At 47.3% G+C, this 22,912-nt stretch overlaps 1 protein-coding gene across 1 annotated transcript in view; it reads left to right on the forward strand.

Moving 5' to 3' along the window:
- lyst (lysosomal trafficking regulator) overlaps positions 1–22,912 on the forward strand; it is a 256,589-nt gene that overhangs the window by 112,174 nt on the left and 121,503 nt on the right. The window contains 11 exon segments of the mRNA XM_031799602.1: positions 3,017–3,255; positions 3,468–3,644; positions 7,169–7,282; positions 7,284–7,545; positions 11,005–11,161; positions 11,448–11,621; positions 12,137–12,297; positions 16,423–16,613; positions 17,379–17,624; positions 18,725–18,772; positions 22,490–22,615. Of these exon segments, the coding sequence (XP_031655462.1) occupies positions 3,017–3,255; positions 3,468–3,644; positions 7,169–7,282; positions 7,284–7,545; positions 11,005–11,161; positions 11,448–11,621; positions 12,137–12,297; positions 16,423–16,613; positions 17,379–17,624; positions 18,725–18,772; positions 22,490–22,615 (1,895 nt within the window).

Consider the following 22,912-nt stretch of genomic DNA (forward strand, 5'->3'; position numbering starts at 1 on the left):
TTTCTGTTAGTTTCTACAGTAGGGACATGAAGGGGTTTTAGGTAGTCTGTCTGTTAGTTTCTACAGTAGGGACATGAAGGGGTTTTAGGTTGTCTTTCTGTTAGTTTATACAGTAGGGACATGAAGGTCTTTTAGGTAGTCTGTTAGTTTATACAGTATGGACATGAAGGGGTTTTAGGTAGTCTGTTAGTTTATACAGTATGGACATGAAGGGGTTTTAGGTTGTCTGTTAGTTTATACAGTAGGGACATGAAGGGGTTTTAGGTTGTCTTTCTGTTAGTTTATACAGTAGGGACATGAAGGGGTTTTAGGTAGTCTGTCTGTTAGTTTATACAGTATGGACATGAAGGGGTTTTAGGTAGTCTGTTAGTTTATACAGTATGGACATGAAGGGGTTTTAGGTTGTCTGTTAGTTTATACAGTAGGGACATGAAGGGGTTTTAGGTTGTCTTTCTGTTAGTTTATACAGTAGGGACATGAAGGGGTTTTAGGTAGTCTGTCTGTTAGTTTCTACAGTAGGGACATGAAGGGGTTTTAGGTAGCCTGTCTGTTAGTTTATACAGTAGGGACATGAAGGGGTTTTAGGTAGCCTGTCTGTTAGTTTATACAGTAGGGACATGAAGGGGTTTTAGGTAGTCTGTCTGTTAGTTTATACAGTTGGGACATGAAGGGGTTTTAGGTAGTCTGTTAGTTTATACAGTAGGGACATGAAGGGGTTTTAGGTAGTCTGTCTGTTAGTTTATACAGTAGGGACATGAAGGGGTTTTAGGTAGTCTGTTAGTTTATACAGTAGGGACATGAAGGGGTTTTAGGTAGTCTGTCTGTTAGTTTATACAGTATGGATATGAAGGGGTTTTAGGTAGTCTGTTAGTTTATACAGTAGGGACATGAAGGGGTTTTAGGTAGTCTGTCTGTTAGTTTCTACAGTATGGACATGAAGGGGTTTTAGGTAGTCTGTTAGTTTCTACAGTAGGGACATGAAGGGGTTTTAGGTAGTCTGTCTGTTAGTTTATACAGTATGGACATGAAGGGGTTTTAGGTAGTCTGTCTGTTAGTTTATACAGTATGGACATGAAGGGGTTTTAGGTAGTCTGTTAGTTTCTACAGTAGGGACATGAAGGGGTTTTAGGTAGTCTGTTAGTTTATACAGTAGGGACATGAAGGGGTTTTAGGTAGTCTGTCTGTTAGTTTATACAGTAGGGACATGAAGGGGTTTTAAGTAGTCTGTCTGTTAGTTTCTACAGTATGGACATGAAGGGGTTTTAGGTAGTCTGTCTGTTAGTTTATACAGTATGGACATGAAGGGGTTTTAGGTAGTCTGTTAGTTTCTACAGTAGGGACATGAAGGGGTTTTAGGTAGTCTGTTAGTTTATACAGTAGGGACATGAAGGGGTTTTAGGTAGTCTGTCTGTTAGTTTATACAGTAGGGACATGAAGGGGTTTTAGGTAGTCTGTCTGTTAGTTTCTACAGTATGGACATGAAGGGGTTTTAGGTAGTCTGTTAGTTTCTACAGTAGGGACATGAAGGGGTTTTAGGTAGTCTGTTAGTTTATACAGTATGGACATGAAGGGGTTGTAGGTAGTCTGTCTGTTAGTTTATACAGTAGGGACATGAAGGGGTTTTAGGTAGTCTGTTAGTTTATACAGTAGGGACATGAATGGGTTTTAGGTAGTCTGTTAGTTTATACAGTAGGGAGATGAAGGGGTTTTAGGTAGTCTGTCTGTTAGTTTATACAGTATGGACATGAAGGGGTTTTAGGTAGTCTGTTAGTTTATACAGTAGGGACATGAAGGGGTTTTAGGTAGTCTGTCTGTTAGTTTATACAGTAGGGACATGAAGGGGGTTTTAGGTAGTCTGTTAGTTTATACAGTAGGGACATGAATGGGTTTTAGGTAGTCTGTCTGTTAGATTATACAGTAGGGACATGAAGGGGTTTTAGGTAGTCTGTTAGTTTATACAGTAGGGACATGAAGGGGTTTTAGGTAGTTTGTCTGTTAGTTTATACAGTAGGGACATGAAGGGGTTTTAGGTAGTCTGTTAGTTTATACAGTATGGACATGAATGGGTTTTAGGTAGTCTGCCTGTTAGTTTCTACAGTAGGGACTTGAAGGGGTTTTAGGTAGTCTGTCTTAGTTTATACAGTAGGGACATGAAGGGGTTTTAGGTAGTCTGTTAGTTTATACAGTAGGGACATGAAGGGGTTTTAGGTAGTCTGTTAGTTTCTACAGTATGGACATGAATGGGTTTTAAGTAGTCTGTTAGTTTATACAGTAGGGAGATGAAGGGGTTTTAGGTAGCCTGTCTGTTAGTTTATACAGTATGGAAATGAAGGGGTTTTAGGTAGTCTGTTAGTTTATACAGTAGGGACATGAAGGGGTTTTAGGTAGTCTGTTAGTTTATACAGTAGGGACATGAAGGGGTTTTAGGTAGTCTGTTAGTTTCTACAGTAGGGACATGAAGGGGTTTTAGGTAGTCTGTCTGTTAGTTTATACAGTAGGGACATGAAGGGGTTTTAGGTAGTCTGTTAGTTTATACAGTAGGGACATGAATGGGTTTTAGGTAGTCTGTCTGTTAGTTTATACAGTAGGGACATGAAGGGGTTTTAGGTAGTCTGTTAGTTTATACAGTAGGGACATGAAGGGGTTTTAGGTAGTCTGTTAGTTTATACAGTAGGGACATGAAGGGGTTTTAGGTAGTCTGTTAGTTTATACAGTAGGGACATGAAGGGGTTTTAGGTAGTCTGTTAGTTTATACAGTAGGGAGATGAAGGGGTTTTAGGTAGTCTGTCTGTTAGTTTATACAGTAGGGACATGAAGGGGTTTTAGGTAGTCTGTTAGTTTATACAGTAGGGACATGAAGGGGTTTTAGGTAGCCTGTCTGTTAGTTTATACAGTATGGACATGAAGGGTGTGTGTGTACAGTCTTCTGTGGATACCTAAGGTTTAGTTCTCTGACACGTAAAGCGTTGTGTGGTGATAGTGTTTCATCTCAATGTCTCTGTTCTTCCTCTGCCAGGTGTGAAGGTGGATTCAGCAGGCGGAGCGGGGGCCGGGCTGGGTGGAGTGGTTGCGTTCGGGGCGAAGTCCCCCGGCAGAGGGGGCCGTGGCGTTCTTCTCTTCCCAGAGATCTGCCTGATGGAGCTCCAGCTGCTGGCGTCAGGGTCACCTGATCTGCAGGTGTTGGGTCACGTGTTTCACAGCCTCTTGGGGGCCGTGAGGGCCAACCCCCGCAACGCTGCGCTGCTGTACCATCAGGTTATTATGCTGGCTACCTCTCATCCCCTATACCACTACCTGCACTTGGCCTGGATAAAGACGATTGAACCCTTGAAACAACAAAACATAACCTGGATGTTGTTGTTTGTTGCAAGGGATCAGTTGTCCAGGAACCAGGAGAGACTGGGTCATCTGTCTCGTGTCTTCCTCCCTAATACTATGGTTAACCCCTCCTCTTCTACTGCTCACAGGGAGCGGTGAAGACCATTCTGACTGCTTTCCAGAGCATTCTGTCACAATCAGATTCCAGCTATGAAGACTGCCAGACGGTACTGGTGGAACTGCTGGTTGCCATGATGAGCCAACGAATCACAGCCGAGGAACTGGCCCTGTTGATCCGCCTCTTCCAGGAGAAGAATCCGCCCACTGTGAGTAACAACCAATTATCACTATTGTATCGTATATAAATTAAAATAACGTTGTATTTGTCACCTTCACCGAATACAACAGGTGAAAACCTTTACAACCTTACAGTGAAATGGTTACTTACAAGCCCTTAACCAACAATGCTTTATGAAGTTAAGAAAAAAATACAAATAAGTGTTAAGTAAAAAAAAGAGAAAATAAAAGTAACAAGTAAATAAACAGCAGCAGTAAAATAACAATAGCGAGGCTACATACAGTGGGGCAAAAAAGTATTTAGTCAGCCACCAATTGTGCGAGTTCTCCCACTTAAAAAGATGAGAGAGGCCTGTAATTTTCATCATAGGTACACTTCAACTATGACAGACAAAATGAGAAGAAAAAATCCAGAAAATCACATTGTATGATTTTTAATGAATTTATTTGCAAATTATGGTGGAAAACAAGTATTTGGTCAATAACAAAAGTTTGTAGGTAGCGTTAAAGTTACTGGGTAGCCCTTTGAGCTGTTCAGGAGTCTTATGGCTTGGGGGTAGAAGCTGTTTAGAAGTCTCTTGGTTTTAGGTAGTCTGTTAAAAAACAAATGGACATAAAGGGTGTTTTAGGTAGGCTGTCTGTTTATACAGTATTGACATGATAATATACATTATTGTACTGCTGTTGAGGGAGCTAGCATGCTAGATACTATAGATATAGATTATTGTACTGCTGTTGAGGGAGCTAGCATGCTAGTTACTATAGATATAGATTATTGTACTGCTGTTGAGGGAGCTAGCATGCTAGTTACTATAGATATAGATTATTGTACTGCTGTTGAGGGAGCTAGCATGCTAGTTACTATAGATATAGATTATTGTACTGCTGTTGAGGGAGCTAGCATGCTAGTTACTATAGATTATTGTACTGCTGTTGCGGGAGCTAGCATGCTTGCTATTATAGATTATTTACTGCTGTTGAGGGAGCTAGCATGCTAGTTACTATAGATATAGATTATTGTACTGCTGTTGAGGGAGCTAGCATGCTAGTTACTATAGATTATTGTACTGCTGTTGCGGGAGCTAGCATGCTTGCTATTATAGATTATTTACTGCTGTTGAGGGAGCTAGCATGCTAGTTACTATAGATATAGATTATTGTACTGCTGTTGCGGGAGCTAGCATGCTAGCTATTATAGATTATTTACTGCTGTTGAGGGAGCTAGCATGCTAGTTACTATAGATATAGATTATTGTACTGCTGTTGAGGGAGCTAGCATGCTAGTTACTATAGATTATTGTACTGCTGTTGCGGGAGCTAGCATGCTAGTTACTAGATTATTGTACTGCTTTTGAGGGAGCTAGCATGCTTGCTATTATTGGTTATTGTACTGCTGTTGAGGGAGCTAGCATGCTAGTTACTATGGAATATTGTACTGCTGTTGTGGGAGCTAGCATGCTAATTACTATAGATATAGATTATTGTACTGCTGTTGAGGGAGCTAGCATGCTAGTTACTATAGATTATTGTACTGCTGTTGAGGGAGCTAGCATGCTAGTTACTATAGATTATTGTACTGCTGTTGAGGGAGCTAGCATGCTAGTTACTATAGATTATTGTACTGCTGTTGAGGGAGCTAGCATGCTAATTACTATAGATATAGATTATTGTACTGCTGTTGAGGGAGCTAGCATGCTAGTTACTATAGATTATTGTACTGCTGTTGAGGGAGCTAGCATGCTAGTTACTATAGATTATTGTACTGCTGTTGAGGGAGCTAGCATGCTAGTTACTATAGATTATTGTACTGCTGTTGAGGGAGCTAGCATGCTAGTTACTATAGATTATTGTACTGCTGTTGAGGGAGCTAGCATGCTAGTTACTATGGAATATTGTACTGCTGTTGAGGGAGCTAGCATGCTAATTACTATAGATATAGATTATTGTACTGCTGTTGAGGGAGCTAGCATGCTAGTTACTAGATTATTGTACTGCTGTTGAGGGAGCTAGCATGCTTGCTATTATAGATTATTGTACTGCTGTTGAGGGAGCTAGCATGCTAGTTACTATGGAATATTGTACTGCTGTTGAGGGAGCTAGCATGCTAATTACTATAGATATAGATTATTGTACTGCTGTTGAGGGAGCTAGCATGCTAGTTACTATAGATTATTGTACTGCTGTTGAGGGAGCTAGCATGCTAGTTACTATAGATTATTGTACTGCTGTTGTGGGAGCTAGCATGCTAGTTACTATAGATTATTGTACTGCTGTTGAGGGAGCTAGCTTTTCACTGCAGCTCTTATACATGGAAACTGTGGTTGTGTTAATTTATCAGGCTGCTGGCTCAGTTCAAACAGCTCCTCAGGTCTTCCTGGACTGTTGTCATGTAAACCCTGTTTTCCTTTGGGTTCGACATGCACACAGTTATCTTTAACCTTAGTTGTCAGTATGCCACATGTCCCCTGTTTCAATATCCTCCGCCTTTTTGTTTGATCGTATGAATCACCCAGCTCGTGTGTGTGTGTGTGTGTGTGTGTGTGTGGCAGTGGAGGCTCCTCAGACGAGGAAGGAGATGTCTATCTTCCTCAGTGAATTTCATAAAAATACAAATAGTGAAACAGTTTTTAATTAAGTTTGACATTTTAAATACACCTATACTAAATATATTCACATCACCAAATAACAATTAAAATACCGTGTTTTGTAATGGTCTACAGTAGCCTCAACAGCACTCTGTAGGGTAGCACCATGGTGAAGCTGGATTTAAACTATTTTCCGTCCTCCTCTGGGTACATTGACCTCAGTGCTACCTAAAGCTATCCAACACAGCTGGATGCAGGCAAGACTATGCAAGCTGGTATTGAATGTGTTGCTGTCTGTCACCTTGATTACTCAAATTTCTCTCACCCTGTGTGCACCTACATTATTAATGTTAATTTGTAGGCTATGTTGTAGCCTCATGATGGGTGCAGGGGAAATTACAGTATCATGTAGTAGCCTAAACCTGTCACTGTTATATTGAACTGGGTGAATGAACGACAGTCATCCAATACACTATAATAGAAGTAAGGCCATGCTCTGAAACACATCTTAAACAGCACCGACCACAGTGTGTGTTAGCCTTTCTACTCCATTTCCCTGTTGTCTGTGTTTTCCCCTGTCGGGTTAGGGCTGTGTATGGGCCGTCTGTGGGTGGGCCGTCTGTGGGTGGGCCGTCTGTGGGTGGGCCGTCTGTGGGTGGGCCGTCTGTGGGTGGGTTATAGCAGGTGGTTTAGGTTATGGGTAGGTTATAGCAGGTGGTTTAGGTGTATGGGTAGGTTATAGCAGGTGGTTTAGGTGTATGGGTAGGTTATAGCAGGTGGTTTAGGTGTATGGGTAGGTTATAGCAGGTGGTTTAGGTGTATGGGTAGGTTATAGCAGGTGGTTTAGGTGTATGGGTAGGTTATAGCAGGTGGTTTAGGTGTATGGGTAGGTTATAGCAGGTGGTTTAGGTTATGGAGTAGAATGTAGAGTTATCACACACACTATTGTAACGTCCCCTCTGCCCCAGGACATCCTACTGAAAGGCGTCCTCCAGATCGTCCAGGCCAACGTGGACATGGAACCTCTCTACTTCCTCTCCTATCCTATGATCCTCGGCGGCGCATCTTTCCCTGGTGGTACCTCCCCTGGCTCCCGACAAAATGGGGGGGGCGGGGGGGAAGGGGGTCGGGATGCTGTGGAAGGGGGGGAAGCTGTCCCCGGGACGCAGGGAGGGGGATGGAAGAGAGGAACCAGGACATCTCAGGACCTCTCCGTGGCACGTTGCCCCCTTACACCTCCCTCTGGTGGGGCAGAACTGCTGGCCACACATGGCATCTGGGTTCTCTGCCTCTGTCTGGATAAAGGTGGCTGAGAATGAAGAGGGAGAGGGACATACAGAGAAGGGTAAGAGCACCCAATGAAATACGATGAAGGTTTATGACATCACAGGCCACATGGAGTTATATCTCTATAGATAAAATACATGATTACAGAGGCACAAAGATCATAACCCCAAGACATGCTAACCTCTCACCATTACAATAACAGGGGAGGTTAGCATTTTATATCATAATCACAAGACATGCTAACCTCTCACCATTACAATAACAGGGGAGGTTAGCATTTTATATCATACCCCCAAGACATGCTAACCTCTCACCATTACAATAACAGGGGAGGTTAGCATTTTATATCATACCCCCAAGACATGCTAACCTCTCACCATTACAATAACAGGGGAGGTTAGCATTTTATATCATAACCCCAAGACATGCTAACCTCTCACCATTACAATAACAGGGGAGGTTAGCATTTTATATCATACCCCCAAGACATGCTAACCTCTCACCATTACAATAACAGGGGAGGTTAGCATTTTATATCATACCCCCAAGACATGCTAACCTCTCACCATTACAATAACAGGGGAGGTTAGCATTTTATATCATAATCACAAGACATGCTAACCTCTCACCATTACAATAACAGGGGAGGTTAGCATTTTATATCATACCTCCAAGACATGCTAACCTCTCACCATTACAATAACAGGGGAGGTTAGCATTTTATATCATAATCACAAGACATGCTAACCTCTCACCATTACAATAACAGGGGAGGTTAGCATTTTATATCATACCCCCAAGACATGCTAACCTCTCACCATTACAATAACAGGGGAGGTTAGCATTTTATATCATAATCACAAGACATGCTAACCTCTCACCATTACAATAACAGGGGAGGTTAGCATTTTATATCATACCCCCAAGACATGCTAACCTCTCACCATTACAATAACAGGGGAGGTTAGCATTTTATATCATAATCACAAGACATGCTAACCTCTCACCATTACAATAACAGGGGAGGTTAGCATTTTATATCATACCCCCAAGACATGCTAACCTCTCACCATTACAATAACAGGGGAGGTTAGCATTTTATATCATAATCACAAGACATGCTAACCTCTCACCATTACAATAACAGGGGAGGTTAGCATTTTATATCATACCTCCAAGACATGCTAACCTCTCACCATTACAATAACAGGGGAGGTTAGCATTTTATATCATAATCACAAGACATGCTAACCTCTCACCTATTACAATAACAGGGGAGGTTAGCATTTTATATCATACCTCCAAGACATGCTAACCTCTCACCATTACAATAACAGGGGAGGTTAGCATTTTATATCATAACCCCAAGACATGCTAACCTCTCACCATTACAATAACAGGGGAGGTTAGCATTTTATATCATAATCACAAGACATGCTAACCTCTCACCATTACAATAACAGGGGAGGTTAGCATTTTATATCATAATCACAAGACATGCTAACCTCTCACCATTACAATAACAGGGGAGGTTAGCATTTTATATCATAATCACAAGACATGCTAACCTCTCACCATTACAATAACAGGGGAGGTTAGCATTTTATATCATAATCACAAGACATGCTAACCTCTCACCATTACAATAACAGGGGAGGTTAGCATTTTATATCATACCCCCAAGACATGCTAACCTCTCACCGTTACAATAACAGGGGAGGTTAGCATTTTATATCATAATCACAAGACATGCTAACCTCTCACCATTACAATAACAGGGGAGGTTAGCATTTTATATCATAATCACAAGACATGCTAACCTCTCACCATTACAATAACAGGGGAGGATAGCATTTTATATCATACCCCCAAGACATGCTAACCTCTCACCATTACAATAACAGGGGAGGTTAGCATTTTATATCATAATCACAAGACATGCTAACCTCTCACCATTACAATAACAGGGGAGGTTAGCATTTTTGAGTGGTATGCTATTCATGAAAAAGGGGTACAACTCAACATTAGGAAGGTGTTCCTGATGCTGTGGACACTGTGTGAAGTCTGATAAAACGGCATCATGTTCACAACCATCACACAACAGACCACTGAAGCTGGAACGACACACTCTGTTTGCACCAAAATAACTGTATAAACCACGCCCATAAATATTATGAGCCCCCACCTCTAGCTGGGTTTGGTGTGTACTAGCCTGTGTTGTGGGCTAGCTCGTGGGTGTGGGCTAGCTCGTGGGTGTGGGCTAGCTCGTGGGTGTGGGCTAGCTCGTGGGTGTGGGCTAGCCCGTGGGTGTGGGCTAGCCCGTGGGTGTGGGCTAGCCCGTGGGTGTGGGCTGGTGTAGGCTAGCCTGTATTGTGGGCTAGCCTGTATTGTGGGCTAGCCTGTATTGTGGGCTAGCCTTTGTTGTGGGCTAGCCTTTGTTGTGGGCTAGTGTGGGCTAGCCCGTGGTGTAGGCTAGTATTGGTCGATCACATGAAGGAAACAAAACGGTAATGATTAATTAATTATGCTAAATCATGCAAATAGAACTATTTATAGCCAAATATAAGACAACTGCTGGGACGGCCCCATTAGAGCTCCTGATTGAGATGTGTACTACGGTGCATTGAGTTGGTTTGAACCTCTACAGCACACTGATAATACGGGAGGATTCATGTCAGATTGACTTCCCTGGTGGTGAATTTACAACACACTTCGTTTTTGTGTTATGCTCTAATCAATATTTCCAAGTCCTAATTTTAAAGATCAAGAGGTCAATTAGAATGACTGGAAATCTGACAGACTTATGTAAATATATAGCATAATGATGCTGCTATCTGTATTGTAGTAGAAAGGGTTAAAAACATACTTAGCTTATCAAGTAAAATGCTACATCCATTTATAACCATGTATGTCAAATCCTGCAATAGTTGTCATTGAATTGGTAAAATTCCTTTTTGCCTTCTTCTAATGCCTTTTTGATGCAGTGCCTTAGACCGCTGCGCCACTCGGGAGGACCCTCTTGAAGGGGGAGTAATCTTTAAGTAATGGAAATGAGTCAGATTACTGGGTTTGGGAGTAATCTAAAAGTAATGGAAAGTAATCAGATTACTGGGTTTGGGAGTAATCTAAAAGTAATGGAAAGTAATCAGATAACTGGGTTTGGGAGTAATCTAAAAGTAATGGAAAGTAATCAGATTACAGATCGTGCTTCTACACCTGCATTGCTTGCTGTTTGGGGTTTTAGGCTGGGTTTCTGTACAGCACTTTGAGATATCAGCTGATGTACGAAGGGCTATATAAATACATTTGATTTGATTTTGATTACTGGGTTTGGGTTATCCACATTACGGATTTACAATTTTGGACAGGTAACTAGTAGCCTAACTGTAACGGACTACGTTTAGAAAGTCAACTACCCAACCCTGTGTGTTGGATCAGTTTAACAGAATTAATCACAGCTTCTCTTATCTTTCTATTGAAAAGTGGATGGATTTGTATGTTTTTCTCTGTGCTCCAGAGGAGGGGAAGGCTCCTACGTTGGAGCCCAACCTGGGGACCATCCCAGATGGACAGAGGGTGGTGGAGGAGAGCCTGATGCACGTTCTCTCCATGGGCTCCAAAGCTATGATGCTGCAGGTCTGGGCTGACCTCTCCACGGGGGTATTCACTTTCAGGTGGGCAGCAAAGGACACCGATGTGATACATTTCACTGGCTGACTGACTGACCAATGGGCTGGCTGGTTGATTGATTGACTGGCTGACTGGCTGGTTGATTGGCTGACTGATTGGCTGACTGATTGGCTGACTGATTGGCTGACTGACTGATTGATTGACTGATTGATTGACTGATTGATTGACTGATTGATTGACTGATTTGCTGACTGATTTGCTGACTGATTGACTGGCTGATTGACTAGCTGACTGAGTGACTAACTGATTTTCCCTGTCTCCTCTCCTCAGGATGTGTATTGACCCTAATGATGAGATGAAGGCGGGGCTACTGGCTCAGGCAGAGTCAGGGGAGGGGCTAGTCTCACCTGGCAGTTGGCATCACCTGGGTATCAGCTACACCCAGCAGCCTGAGGGCAAGAAGAACATCCACGGACGCCTTGCCCTATGGGTCAACGGAGTCAGGTAGGACCCTCTCAAGATGGCCTTGACAACATGCTTGTTTCAGTAAAGATAGCCCAGGCTAAAGATGGCCTTGACAACATGCTTGTTTCAGTAAAGATAGCCCAGACTAAAGATGGCCTTGACAACATGCTTGTTTCAGTAAAGATAGCCCAGACTAAAGATGGCCTTGACAACATGCTTGTTTCAGTAAAGATAGCCCAGGCTAAAGATGGCCTTGACAACATGCTTGTTTCAGTAAAGATAGCCCAGGCTAAAGATGGCATTGACAACATGCTTGTTTCAGTAAAGATAGCCCAGGCTAAAGATGGCATTGACAACATGCTTGTTTCAGTAAAGATAGCCCAGGCTAAAGATGGCATTGACAACATGCTTGTTTCAGTAAAGATAGCCCAGACTAAAGCAGGACTGGGTTCATTGGGGAATCTGTCCCTGTTTCCGTCCATTTTCTTCAATATAATTCCTAATGAACATGACCGTGATGTGCTTTTCTTGTTTTCTGATTGGTCCCCATCTAGGAAGTGTGAGGTGTCTCTGGACTACACGTTACCCAGGAAGTCCAGCCTGTCTTCAGACAGCAACAAGACCTTCTGTCTGCTGGGACACTGTACGGGACACAGTGAGGACGTGACCAGACAGGGTGGACAGTACGACATGGGCACTGTGCTGCTCTTTAACGGTACCAAGCTGTGTGTGAGAGAAAGAGAGCTCCTCTGAGGTCTCACCATAAACAAGAGCTGTTAAACCCATATGGAATAAATTAAACATACACATTCACCACCAGTAATAAAGCACATGCCCTGGCTGGCATCCTGCCTCTGGGCTGTGTCTCTGTCTGGCATCCTGCCTCTGGGCTGTGTCTCTGTCTGGCATCCTGCCTCTGGGCTGTGTCTCTGTCTGGCATCCTGCCTCTGGGCTGTGTCTCTGTCTGGCATCCTACCTCTGGGCTGTGTCTCTGTCTGGCATCCTGCCTCTGGGCTGTGTCTCTGTCTGGCATCCTGCCTCTGGGCTATGTCTCTGTCTGGCATCCTACCTCTGGGCTGTGTCTCTGTCTGGCATCCTGCCTCTGGGCTGTGTCTCTGTCTGGCATCCTGCCTCTGGGCTGTGTCTCTGTCTGGCATCCTACCTCTGGGCTGTGTCTCTGTCTGGCATCCTACCTCTGGGCTGTGTCTCTGTCTGGCATCCTACCTCTGGGCTGTGTCTCTGGCTGGCATCCTACCTCTGGGCTGTGTCTCTGGCTGGCATCCTACTTCTGGCTGGCATCCTGCCTCTGGGCTGTGTCTCTGGCTGGCATCCTGCCTCTGGGCTGAGCCTTGGCTGACATCCTGCCTCTGGGCTGAGCCTTGGCTGGCATCCTGCCTCTGGCCTGTGTCTCTGTCCGTGTTTTAATCTGTCCCAGCCAACCCCTTGGTACCTTCTCTCTCTCACTTGCACACATCGGTCTCTCTGTGTTGTTGTTGGGGCTATAACTCAACATTGCTCTCTGCTGGTCATTTAAAGCATATATATATATATATTTTTTTTTAAACCTTTATTAAACTCGACAAGTCGACAACTTTACTCGACAACTTTACAATGACGGCCTACCCCGGCCGAACTCTAACCCGGACGACGGCCTACCCCGGCCGAACTCTAACCCGGACGACGGCCTACCCCGGCCGATCTCTAACCCGGACGACGGCCTACCCCGGCCGAACTCTAACCCGGACGACGGCCTACCCCGGCCGAACTCTAACCCGGACGACGGCCTACCCCGGCCGAACTCTAACCCGGACGACGGCCTACCCCGGCCGAACTCTAACCCGGACGACGGCCTACCCCGGCCGAACTCTAACCCGGACGACGGCCTACCCCGGCCGAACTCTAACCCGGACGACGGCCTACCCCGGCCGATCTCTAACCCGGACGACGGCCTACCCCGGCCGATCTCTAACCCGGACGACGGCCTACCCCGGCCGAACTCTAACCAGGACGACGGCCTACCCCGGCCGAACTCTAACCCGGACGACGGCCTACCCTGGCCGAACTCTAACCCGGACGACGGCCTACCCCGGCCGAACTCTAACCCGGACGACGGCCTACCCCGGCCGAACTCTAACCCGGACGACGGCCTACCCCGGCCGATCTCTAACCCGGACGACGGCCTACCCCGGCCGAACTCTAACCCGGACGACGGCCTACCTCGGCCGAACTCTAACCCGGACGACGGCCTACCCCGGCCGAACTCTAACCCGGACGACGGCCTACCCCGGCCGATCTCTAACCCGGACGACGGCCTACCCCGGCCGATCTCTAACCCGGACGACGGCCTACCCCGGCCGAACTCTAACCCGGACGACGGCCTACCCAGGCCGAACTCTAACCCGGACGACGGCCTACCCCGGCCGATCTCTAACCCGGACGACGGCCTACCCCGGCCGATCTCTAACCCGGACGACGGCCTACCCCGGCCGAACTCTAACCCGGACGACGGCCTACCCCGGCCGAACACTAACCCGGACGACGACCTACCCCGGCCGAACTCTAACCCGGACGACGACCTACCCCGGCCGAACTCTAACCCGGACGACGGCCTACCCCGGGCCGAACTCTAACCCGGACGACGGCCTACCCCGGCCGAACTCTAACCCGGACGACGGCCTACCCCGGCCGAACTCTAACCCGGACGACGGCCTACCCCGGCCGAACTCTAACCCGGACGACGGCCTACCCCGGCCTAACTCTAACCCGGACGACGGCCTACCCCGGCCGAACTCTAACTCGGACGACGCTGGGCCAGTTGTGCGCCGCCCTATGGGACTCCCAATCACGGCCAGATGTGATACAGCCTGGAATGGAACCAGGGACTGTAGTACCGCCTCTAGATGCAGTGGCTTAGACCGCTGCACCACTCGGGAGCATGACTCTGCTTCTTTCTCACATCGATGACAGCCGACTCCACGGAAACAGATTGATGCTGGGACTCTTTGGTAGTAGTCCTAGTGCATAGAATTGTATGGTTTGTTTAACTGTGCAATCATTGGTTTTCCTCCTGACAGAGCTGGTGTAACCGAGTCAGGTTTGTAGACCTCCTTGCTCACACACGCTTTTTCAGTTCTGCCCACAAATGTTCGATGGGATTGAGGTCAGGGCTTTGTGATGGCCGCTCCAATACCTTGACTTTGTTGGCCTTAAGCCATTTTGCCACAACTTTTGAAGGATGCTTGCGGTCATTGTCCATTTGGAAGACCCATTTGCAACCAAGCTTTAACTTCTGATGTCTTGAGATGTTGCTTCAATATATCCACATAATTTTCTTGCCTCATGATGCCATCTATTTTGTGAAGTGCACCAGTCCCTCCTGCAGCAAAGCACCCCCACAACATGATGCTGCCACCCCCGTGCTTCACGGTTGGGATGGTGTTCTTCAGCTTGCAATCCTCTCCCTTTTTCCTCCAAACATAACAATGGTCATTATGGCCAAACAGTTCTCTTTTGTTTCATCAGACCAGAGGACATTTCTCCAAAAAGTATGATTTTTGTCCCCATGTGCAGTTGCAAATCCTGGCTTTTTTATGGCGGTTTTGGAGCAGTGGCTTCTTCCCTGCTGAGCTGCCTTTCAGGATATGTCGATATATGACTTGTTTTACTGTGGATATAGATACTTTTGTACCCGTTTCCTCCAGCATCTTCACAAGGTCCTTTGCTGTTGTTCTGGGATTGATTTGCACATTTCGCACCAAAGTACGTTCAGCTCTAGGAGACAGAACGCATCTCCTTCCTGAGCGGTATGACGGCTGCGTGGTCCCATGGTGTTTATACTTGTGTACTATTGTTTGTACAGATGAATGTGGTACCTTCAGGCATTTGGAAATTGCTCCCAAGGATGAACCAGACTTTCTGAGGTCTTAGCTGATTTATTTAGATTTTCCCATAATGTCAAGCAAAGAGACACTGAGTTTGAAGGTAGGCCTTGAAATACATCCACAGGTACACCTCCAATTGACTCAAATGATGTCAATTAGCCTATCAGAAGCTTCTAAAGCCATGACATCAGTTTCTGGAATTTTCCAAGCTGTTTAAAGGCCCAGTCAACTTAGTGTATGTAAACTTCTGACCCACTGGAATTGTGATACAGTGAATTATAAGTGAAATAATCCTTGTCATGCAGAAAGTAGATGTCAAATCAAATTTTATTGGTCACATACACATGGTTAGCAGATGTTAATGCGAGTGTAGCAAAATGCTTGTGCTTCTAGTCCCGACCATGCAATAATATAAGATATCCTAACCGACTTGCCAAAACTATAGTTTGTTAAGAAGAAATGTGTGGAGACGTTGAAAAACGTTTGTCTCCATCCTAAGTGTATCTTATTAAATACTTTTTATTGAGAAAGCATATCTTGCTTGCTGTTGACTTCTCAAGCTGTGTGGTATGGCCAGGGTGTTTTTATTGTGTAAGGTAGTGTTGTTGCTAGCATGTTGACCAGCATCCTGGGCTGGAGAACAGAGCTGTTCTCTGGGACCATGCCTTCTGGAGAACAGAGCTGTTCTCTGGGACCATGCCTTCTGGAGAACAGAGATGTTCTCTGGGACCATGCCTTCTGGAGAACAGAGCTGTTCTCTGGGACCATGCCTTCTGGAGAACAGAGATGTTCTCTGGGACCATGCCTTCTGGAGAACAGAGATGTTCTCTGGGACCATGCCTTCTCTGGGCTGGAAAACAGGGGTGTATTAATTCTGCCTGTACTGTTACAAAACATTTCTTAAACGAAATGAAACGGGCTTTGCTGAATTTGTCTCCGTCTGTCCCTCTCCCCACTAGGCTCCCGTATCGGGTCAGAGGAGGCATTCTACCTTTATGCCTCTGGTCCAGACCTCACGTCTATCATGCCCTGTAAGTACGGTAAGCCCAGTGGGACCTTCTCCAAGTACGTCACCACGGACGGCTTGAAGTGTGACACTGTCAGAGAGCTAATGATGAAGCACAAGGATGTGGACACAGCAGCTCTCATAGTAAGTCTGAGTGTTCCTGGTGTATCTATGATACTATATCTATGTTTCTACAGGAGTGTCTGTGGTGTATCTATGATACTATATCTCTATGTTTCTATAGGAATGTCTGTGTGGTGTATCTATGATACTATATCTCTGTTTCTATAGGAGTGTATCATAGATACACCACACAGACATTCCTATAGAAACATAGAGATATAGTATCATAGATACACCACACAGACACTCCTGTAGAAACAGAGAGATATAGTATCATAGATTGTATCTATGATACTATATCTCTCTGTTTCTACAGGAGTGTCTGTGTGGTGTATCTATGATACTATATCTATGTTTCTACAGGAGTGTCTGGCAGTAGTGTATCTGATACTATATCTCTGTTTCTATAGGAGTGTCTGGCAGTAGTGTATCTGATACTATATCTCTGTTTCTACAGGAGTGTCTGGCAGTAGTGTATCTAATACTATATCTCTGTTTCTACAGGAGTGTCTGGCAGTAGTGTATCTGATACTATATCTATGTTTCTACAGGAGTGTCTGGCAGTAGTGTATCTGATACTATATCTATGTTTCTACAGGAGTGTCTGGCAGCAGTGTATCTGATACTATATCTATGTTTCTACAGGAGTGTCTGGCAGCAGTGTATCTGATACTATATCTCTGTTTCTACAGGAGTGTCTGGCAGCAGTGTATCTGATACTATATCTCTGTTTCTACAGGAGTGTATGTGTGGTGTATCTATGATACTATATCTATGTTTCTACAGGAGTGTCTGGCAGTAGTGTACGCCCCCAGCAGCCCCAGGGTATATACCATCTATGAGCCAGTGATCCGTCTGAAGGGTCAAGCTAAGACCATGGTGTCTCAGAGACCCTTCAGCTCTAGAGAGGTCCAGTCTGCGGTGCTGGAGACACACATCCTCAGGACCATGCTGCCTGCAGAACCACAGGGCCTGCAGAATGTCCTCCACAAGATAGGAGGAACCGGTTCCTTCGTATTCCTCTTTGCACGGGTAGGACATAGTCTACATACTATTGATATGAGGAACCGGGTCCTTCGTATTCCTCTTTGCACGGGTAGGACATAGTCTACATACTATTGATATGAGGAACCGGGTCCTTCGTATTCCTCTTTGCACGGGTAGGACATAGTCTACATACTATTGATATGAGGAACCGGTTCCTTCGTATTCCTCTTTGCACGGGTAGGACATAGTCTACATACTATTGATATGAGGAACCGGGTCCTTCGTATTCCTCTTTGCACGGGTAGGACATAGTCTACATACTATTGATATGAGGAACCGGGTCCTTCGTATTCCTCTTTGCACGGGTAGGACATAGTCTACATACTATTGATATGAGGAACCGGGTCCTTCGTATTCCTCTTTGCACGGGTAGGACATAGTCTACATACTATTGATATGAGGAACCGGGTCCTTCGTATTCCTCTTTGCACGGGTAGGACATAGTCTACATACTATTGATATGAGGAACCGGGTCCTTCGTATTCCTCTTTGCACGGGTAGGACATAGTCTACATACTATTGATATGAGGAACCGGGTCCTTCGTATTCCTCTTTGCACGGGTAGGACATAGTCTACATACTATTGATATGAGGAACCGGGTCCTTCGTATTCCTCTTTGCACGGGTAGGACATAGTCTACATACTATTGATATGAGGAACCGGGTCCTTCGTATTCCTCTTTGCACGGGTAGGACATAGTCTACATACTATTGATATGAGGAACCGGGTCCTTCGTATTCCTCTTTGCACGGGTAGGACATAGTCTACATACTATTGATATGAGGAACCGGGTCCTTCGTACTCCTCTGGGTCTATTGATGGTCTCGCTGCTGGTTTCATTTGGTGTGGAAGGCCTCGAAAGCTTTTTTCTGTATTTTTGTGAGGAAGCTTCTTCAACATAACTGTCATGACATTTCTACTTGAAGGAAATTACACAAGACAGGCTGGATTCACTCTGTTCTTCTCAGTGTGTTCTTATTAAGCCAATCTCTCTCTCTGTTATATAATGTCCCTCCCCTCTCTCTCGTGTTTGTGTGTGTGTGTGTGTGTGTGTCTGTGTGTGTGTGTGTGTGTGTGTGTTCAGGTGGTGGAGCTAAGTGACAGCGAGCAGACCCAGGCCCTAGCCCTCCAGGTACACCGATATCCTTATTAAATCAGTGGTTCTCAGACGTCTCCTCTGGCACCTCCAGACGTTTCACACGGTTGTGTGGTAGTTCTGAACTGACTCACCTGATTCACCTTGTCCAGGGCTTTCTGGCTAGAAGGTTAAAACAACACCTGTGCCGATATGAATACAAATTCATTGTTTTATACAATATTTGATCTTGAATGAAAGTTCTTCTTTACCAAGGTGGATAAGTTTTGGCGTGCTACTGGGACGCCAGTGAGTTGTGGCGTGCTACTGGGACCCCAGTGAGTTGTGGCGTGCTACTGGGACCCCAGTGAGTTGTGGCGTGCTACTGGGACCCCAGTTAGTTGTGGCGTGCTACTGGGACCCCAGTTAGTTGTGGCGTGCTACTGGGACCCCAGTGAGTTGTGACGTGCTACTGGGACCCCAGTGAGTTGTGACGTGCTACTGGGACCCCAGTGAGTTGTGGTGTGCTACTGGGAGCCCAGTGAGTTGTAACGTGGCGTGCTACTGGGACCCCAGTGAATTGTGGCATGCTACTAGGACCCCAGTGAGTTGTAACGTGGCGTGCTACTGGGACCCCAGTGAGTTGTGGCATGCTACTGGGACCCCAGTGAGTTGTGGCATGCTACTTGGACCCCAGTGAGTTGTGGCGTGCTACTGGGACCCCAGTGAGTTGTGGCGTGCTACTGGGACCCCAGTGAGTTGTGGCGTGCTACTGGGACCCCAGTGAGTTGTAACGTGGCGTGCTACTGGGACCCCAGTGAGTTGTAACGTGGCGTGCTACTGGGACCCCAGTGAATTGTGGCATGCTACTGGGACCCCAGTGAGTTGTGGCGTGCTACTGGGACCCCAGTGAGTTGTGGCGTGCTACTGGGACCCCAGTGAGTTGTGGCGTGCTACTGGGACCCCAGTGAGTTGTGGCGTGCTACTGGAACCCCAGTGAGTTGTAACGTGGCGTGCTACTGGGACCCCAGTGAGTTGTAACGTGGCGTGCTACTGGGACCCCAGTGAGTTGTAACGTGGCGTGCTACTGGGACCCCAGTGAGTTGTAACGTGGCGTGCTACTGGGACCCCAGTGAGTTGTAACGTGGCGTGCTACTGGGACCCCAGTGAGTTGTGGCGTGCTACTGGGACCCCAGTGAGTTGTGGCGTGCTACTGGGACCCCAGTGAGTTGTAACGTGGCGTGCTACTGGGACCCCAGTGAGTTGTAACGTGGCGTGCTACTGGGACCCCAGTGAGTTGTAACGTGGCGTGCTACTGGGACCCCAGTGAGTTGTAACGTGGCGTGCTACTGGGACCCCAGTGAGTTGTGGCATGCTACTGGGACCCCAGTGAGTTGTGACGTGCTACTGGGACCCCAGTGAGTTGTGGTGTGCTACTGGGAGCCCAGTGAGTTGTAACGTGGTGTGCTACTGGGACCCCAGTGAATTGTGGCATGCTACTAGGACCCCAGTGAGTTGTAACGTGGCGTGCTACTGGGACCCCAGTGAGTTGTGGCATGCTACTGGGACCCCAGTGAGTTGTGGCGTGCTACTGGGACCCCAGTGAGTTGTGGCGTGCTACTGGGACCCCAGTGAGTTGTGGCGTGCTACTGGGACCCCAGTGAGTTGTGGCGTGCTACTGGGACCCCAGTGAGTTGTGGCGTGCTACTGGGACCCCAGTGAGTTGTAACGTGGCGTGCTACTGGGACCCCAGTGAGTTGTAACGTGGCGTGCTACTGGGACCCCAGTGAGTTGTAACGTGGCGTGCTACTGGGACCCCAGTGAGTTGTAACGTGGCGTGCTACTGGGACCCCAGTGAGTTGTAACGTGGCGTGCTACTGGGACCCCAGTGAGTTGTGGCGTGCTACTGGGACCCCAGTGAGTTGTGGCGTGCTACTGGGACCCCCAGTGAGTTGTGGCGTGCTACTGGGACCCCAGTGAGTTGTGGCGTGCTACTGGAACCCCAGTGAGTTGTAACGTGGTGTGCTACTGGGACCCCAGTGAGTTGTAACGTGGCGTGCTACTGGGACCCCAGTGAGTTGTGGCGTGCTACTGGGACCCCAGTGAGTTGTGGCGTGCTACTGGGACCCCAGTGAGTTGTGGTGTGCTACTGGGACCCCAGTGAGTTGTGGCGTGCTACTGGGACCCCAGTGAGTTGTAACGTGGTGTGCTACTGGGACCCCAGTGAGTTGTGGCGTGCTACTGGGACCCCAGTGAGTTGTAACGTGGCGTGCTACTGGGACCCCAGTGAGTTGTGGCGTGCTACTGGGACCCCAGTGAGTTGTGGCGTGCTACTGGAACCCCAGTGAGTTGTAACCTGGTGTGCTACTGGGACCCCAGTGAGTTGTGGCGTGCTACTGGGACCCCAGTGAGTTGTAACGTGGCGTGCTACTGGGACCCCAGTGAGTTGTGGCGTGCTACTGGGACCCAGTGAGTTGTGGCGTGCTACTGGAACCCCAGTGAGTTGTAACGTGGCGTGCTACTGGAACCCCAGTGAGTTGTAACGTGGCGTGCTACTGGGACCCCAGTGAGTTGTGGCGTGCTACTGGGACCCCAGTGAGTTGTGGCGTGCTACTGGGACCCCAGTGAGTTGTGGCGTGCTACTGGGACCCCAGTGAGTTGTGGCGTGCTACTGGGACCCCAGTGAGTTGTAACGTGGTGTGCTACTGGGACCCCAGTGAGTTGTGGCGTGCTACTGGGACCCCAGTGAGTTGTAACGTGGCGTGCTACTGGGAACCCAGTGAGTTGTGGCGTGCTACTGGGAACCCAGTGAGTTGTGGCGTGCTACTGGGACCCCAGTGAGTTGTGGCGTGCTACTGGAACCCCAGTGAGTTGTAACGTGGCGTGCTACTGGGACCCCAGTGAGTTGTGGCGTGCTACTGGAACCCCAGTGAGTTGTAACGTGGCGTGCTACTGGAACCCCAGTGAGTTGTAACGTGGCGTGCTACTGGAACCCCAGTGAGTTGTAACGTGGCGTGCTACTGGGACCCCAGTGAGTTGTAACGTGGCGTGCTACTGGGACCCCAGTGAGTTGTGGCGTGCTACTGGGACCCCAGTGGGTTGTGGCATGCTACTGGGAACCCAGTGAGTTGTGGCGTGCTACTGGGAACCCAGTGAGTTGTGGCGTGCTACTGGGACCCCAGTGAGTTGTGGCGTGCTACTGGGACCCCAGTGAGTTGTAACGTGGCGTGCTACTGGAACCCCAGTGAGTTGTAACGTGGCGTGCTACTGGAACCCCAGTGAGTTGTAACGTGGCGTGCTACTGGGACCCCAGTGAGTTGTGGCGTGCTACTGGGACCCCAGTGAGTTGTAACGTGGCGTGCTACTGGGACCCCAGTGAGTTGTGGCGTGCTACTGGGAACCCAGTGAGTTGTGGCGTGCTACTGGGAACCCAGTGAGTTGTGGCGTGCTACTGGGACCCCAGTGAGTTGTGGCGTGCTACTGGGACCCCAATGAGTTGTGGCGTGCTACTGGGACCCCAATGAGTTGTGGCGTGCTACTGGGACCCCAATGAGTTGTGGCGTGCTACTGGGACCCCAGTGAGTTGTAACGTGGCGTGCTACTGGGACCCCAGTGAGTTGTAACGTGGCGTGCTACTGGGACCCCAGTGAGTTGTAACGTGGCGTGCTACTGGGACCCCAGTGAGTTGTAACGTGGCGTGCTACTGGGACCCCAGTGAGTTGTGGCGTGCTACTGGAACCATTCTAGAGTTGTAACATGTGATTCTTTGTCCAGGTGCTCCTCTCTCTGGCCAAGTACAACCAGCACCGTATCAATGAGATGGACTGTTACCACGGTTACTCCATGATACACCAGGTCCTCATCAAGTCCAAGTGCATCGTGGGATACCATATTCTCAAGGTGAGTCATGTGACCAGGCATATGATGAGTCCTTGTATTGGTTTTTGTTGTTGTTGGTCCTGTTGATGCTCTGAATCCCCATGGTTCAATTTCATATCATCTAGTCCTTGGTCCTGTTGATGCTCTGAATCCCCATGGTTCAGTTTCATATCATCTAGTCCTCCTTGGTCATGTTGATGCTCTGAATCCCCATGGTTCAGTTTTATATCATCTAGTCCTTGGTCCTGTTGATGCTCTGAATCCCCATGGTTCAGTTTATATCATCTAGTCCTCCTTGGTCCTGTTGATGCTCTGAAT

This window comes from Oncorhynchus kisutch, linkage group LG20, assembly GCF_002021735.2.
Source record: "Oncorhynchus kisutch isolate 150728-3 linkage group LG20, Okis_V2, whole genome shotgun sequence".
NCBI classification, from domain to species: Eukaryota; Metazoa; Chordata; class Actinopteri; order Salmoniformes; family Salmonidae; genus Oncorhynchus; species Oncorhynchus kisutch.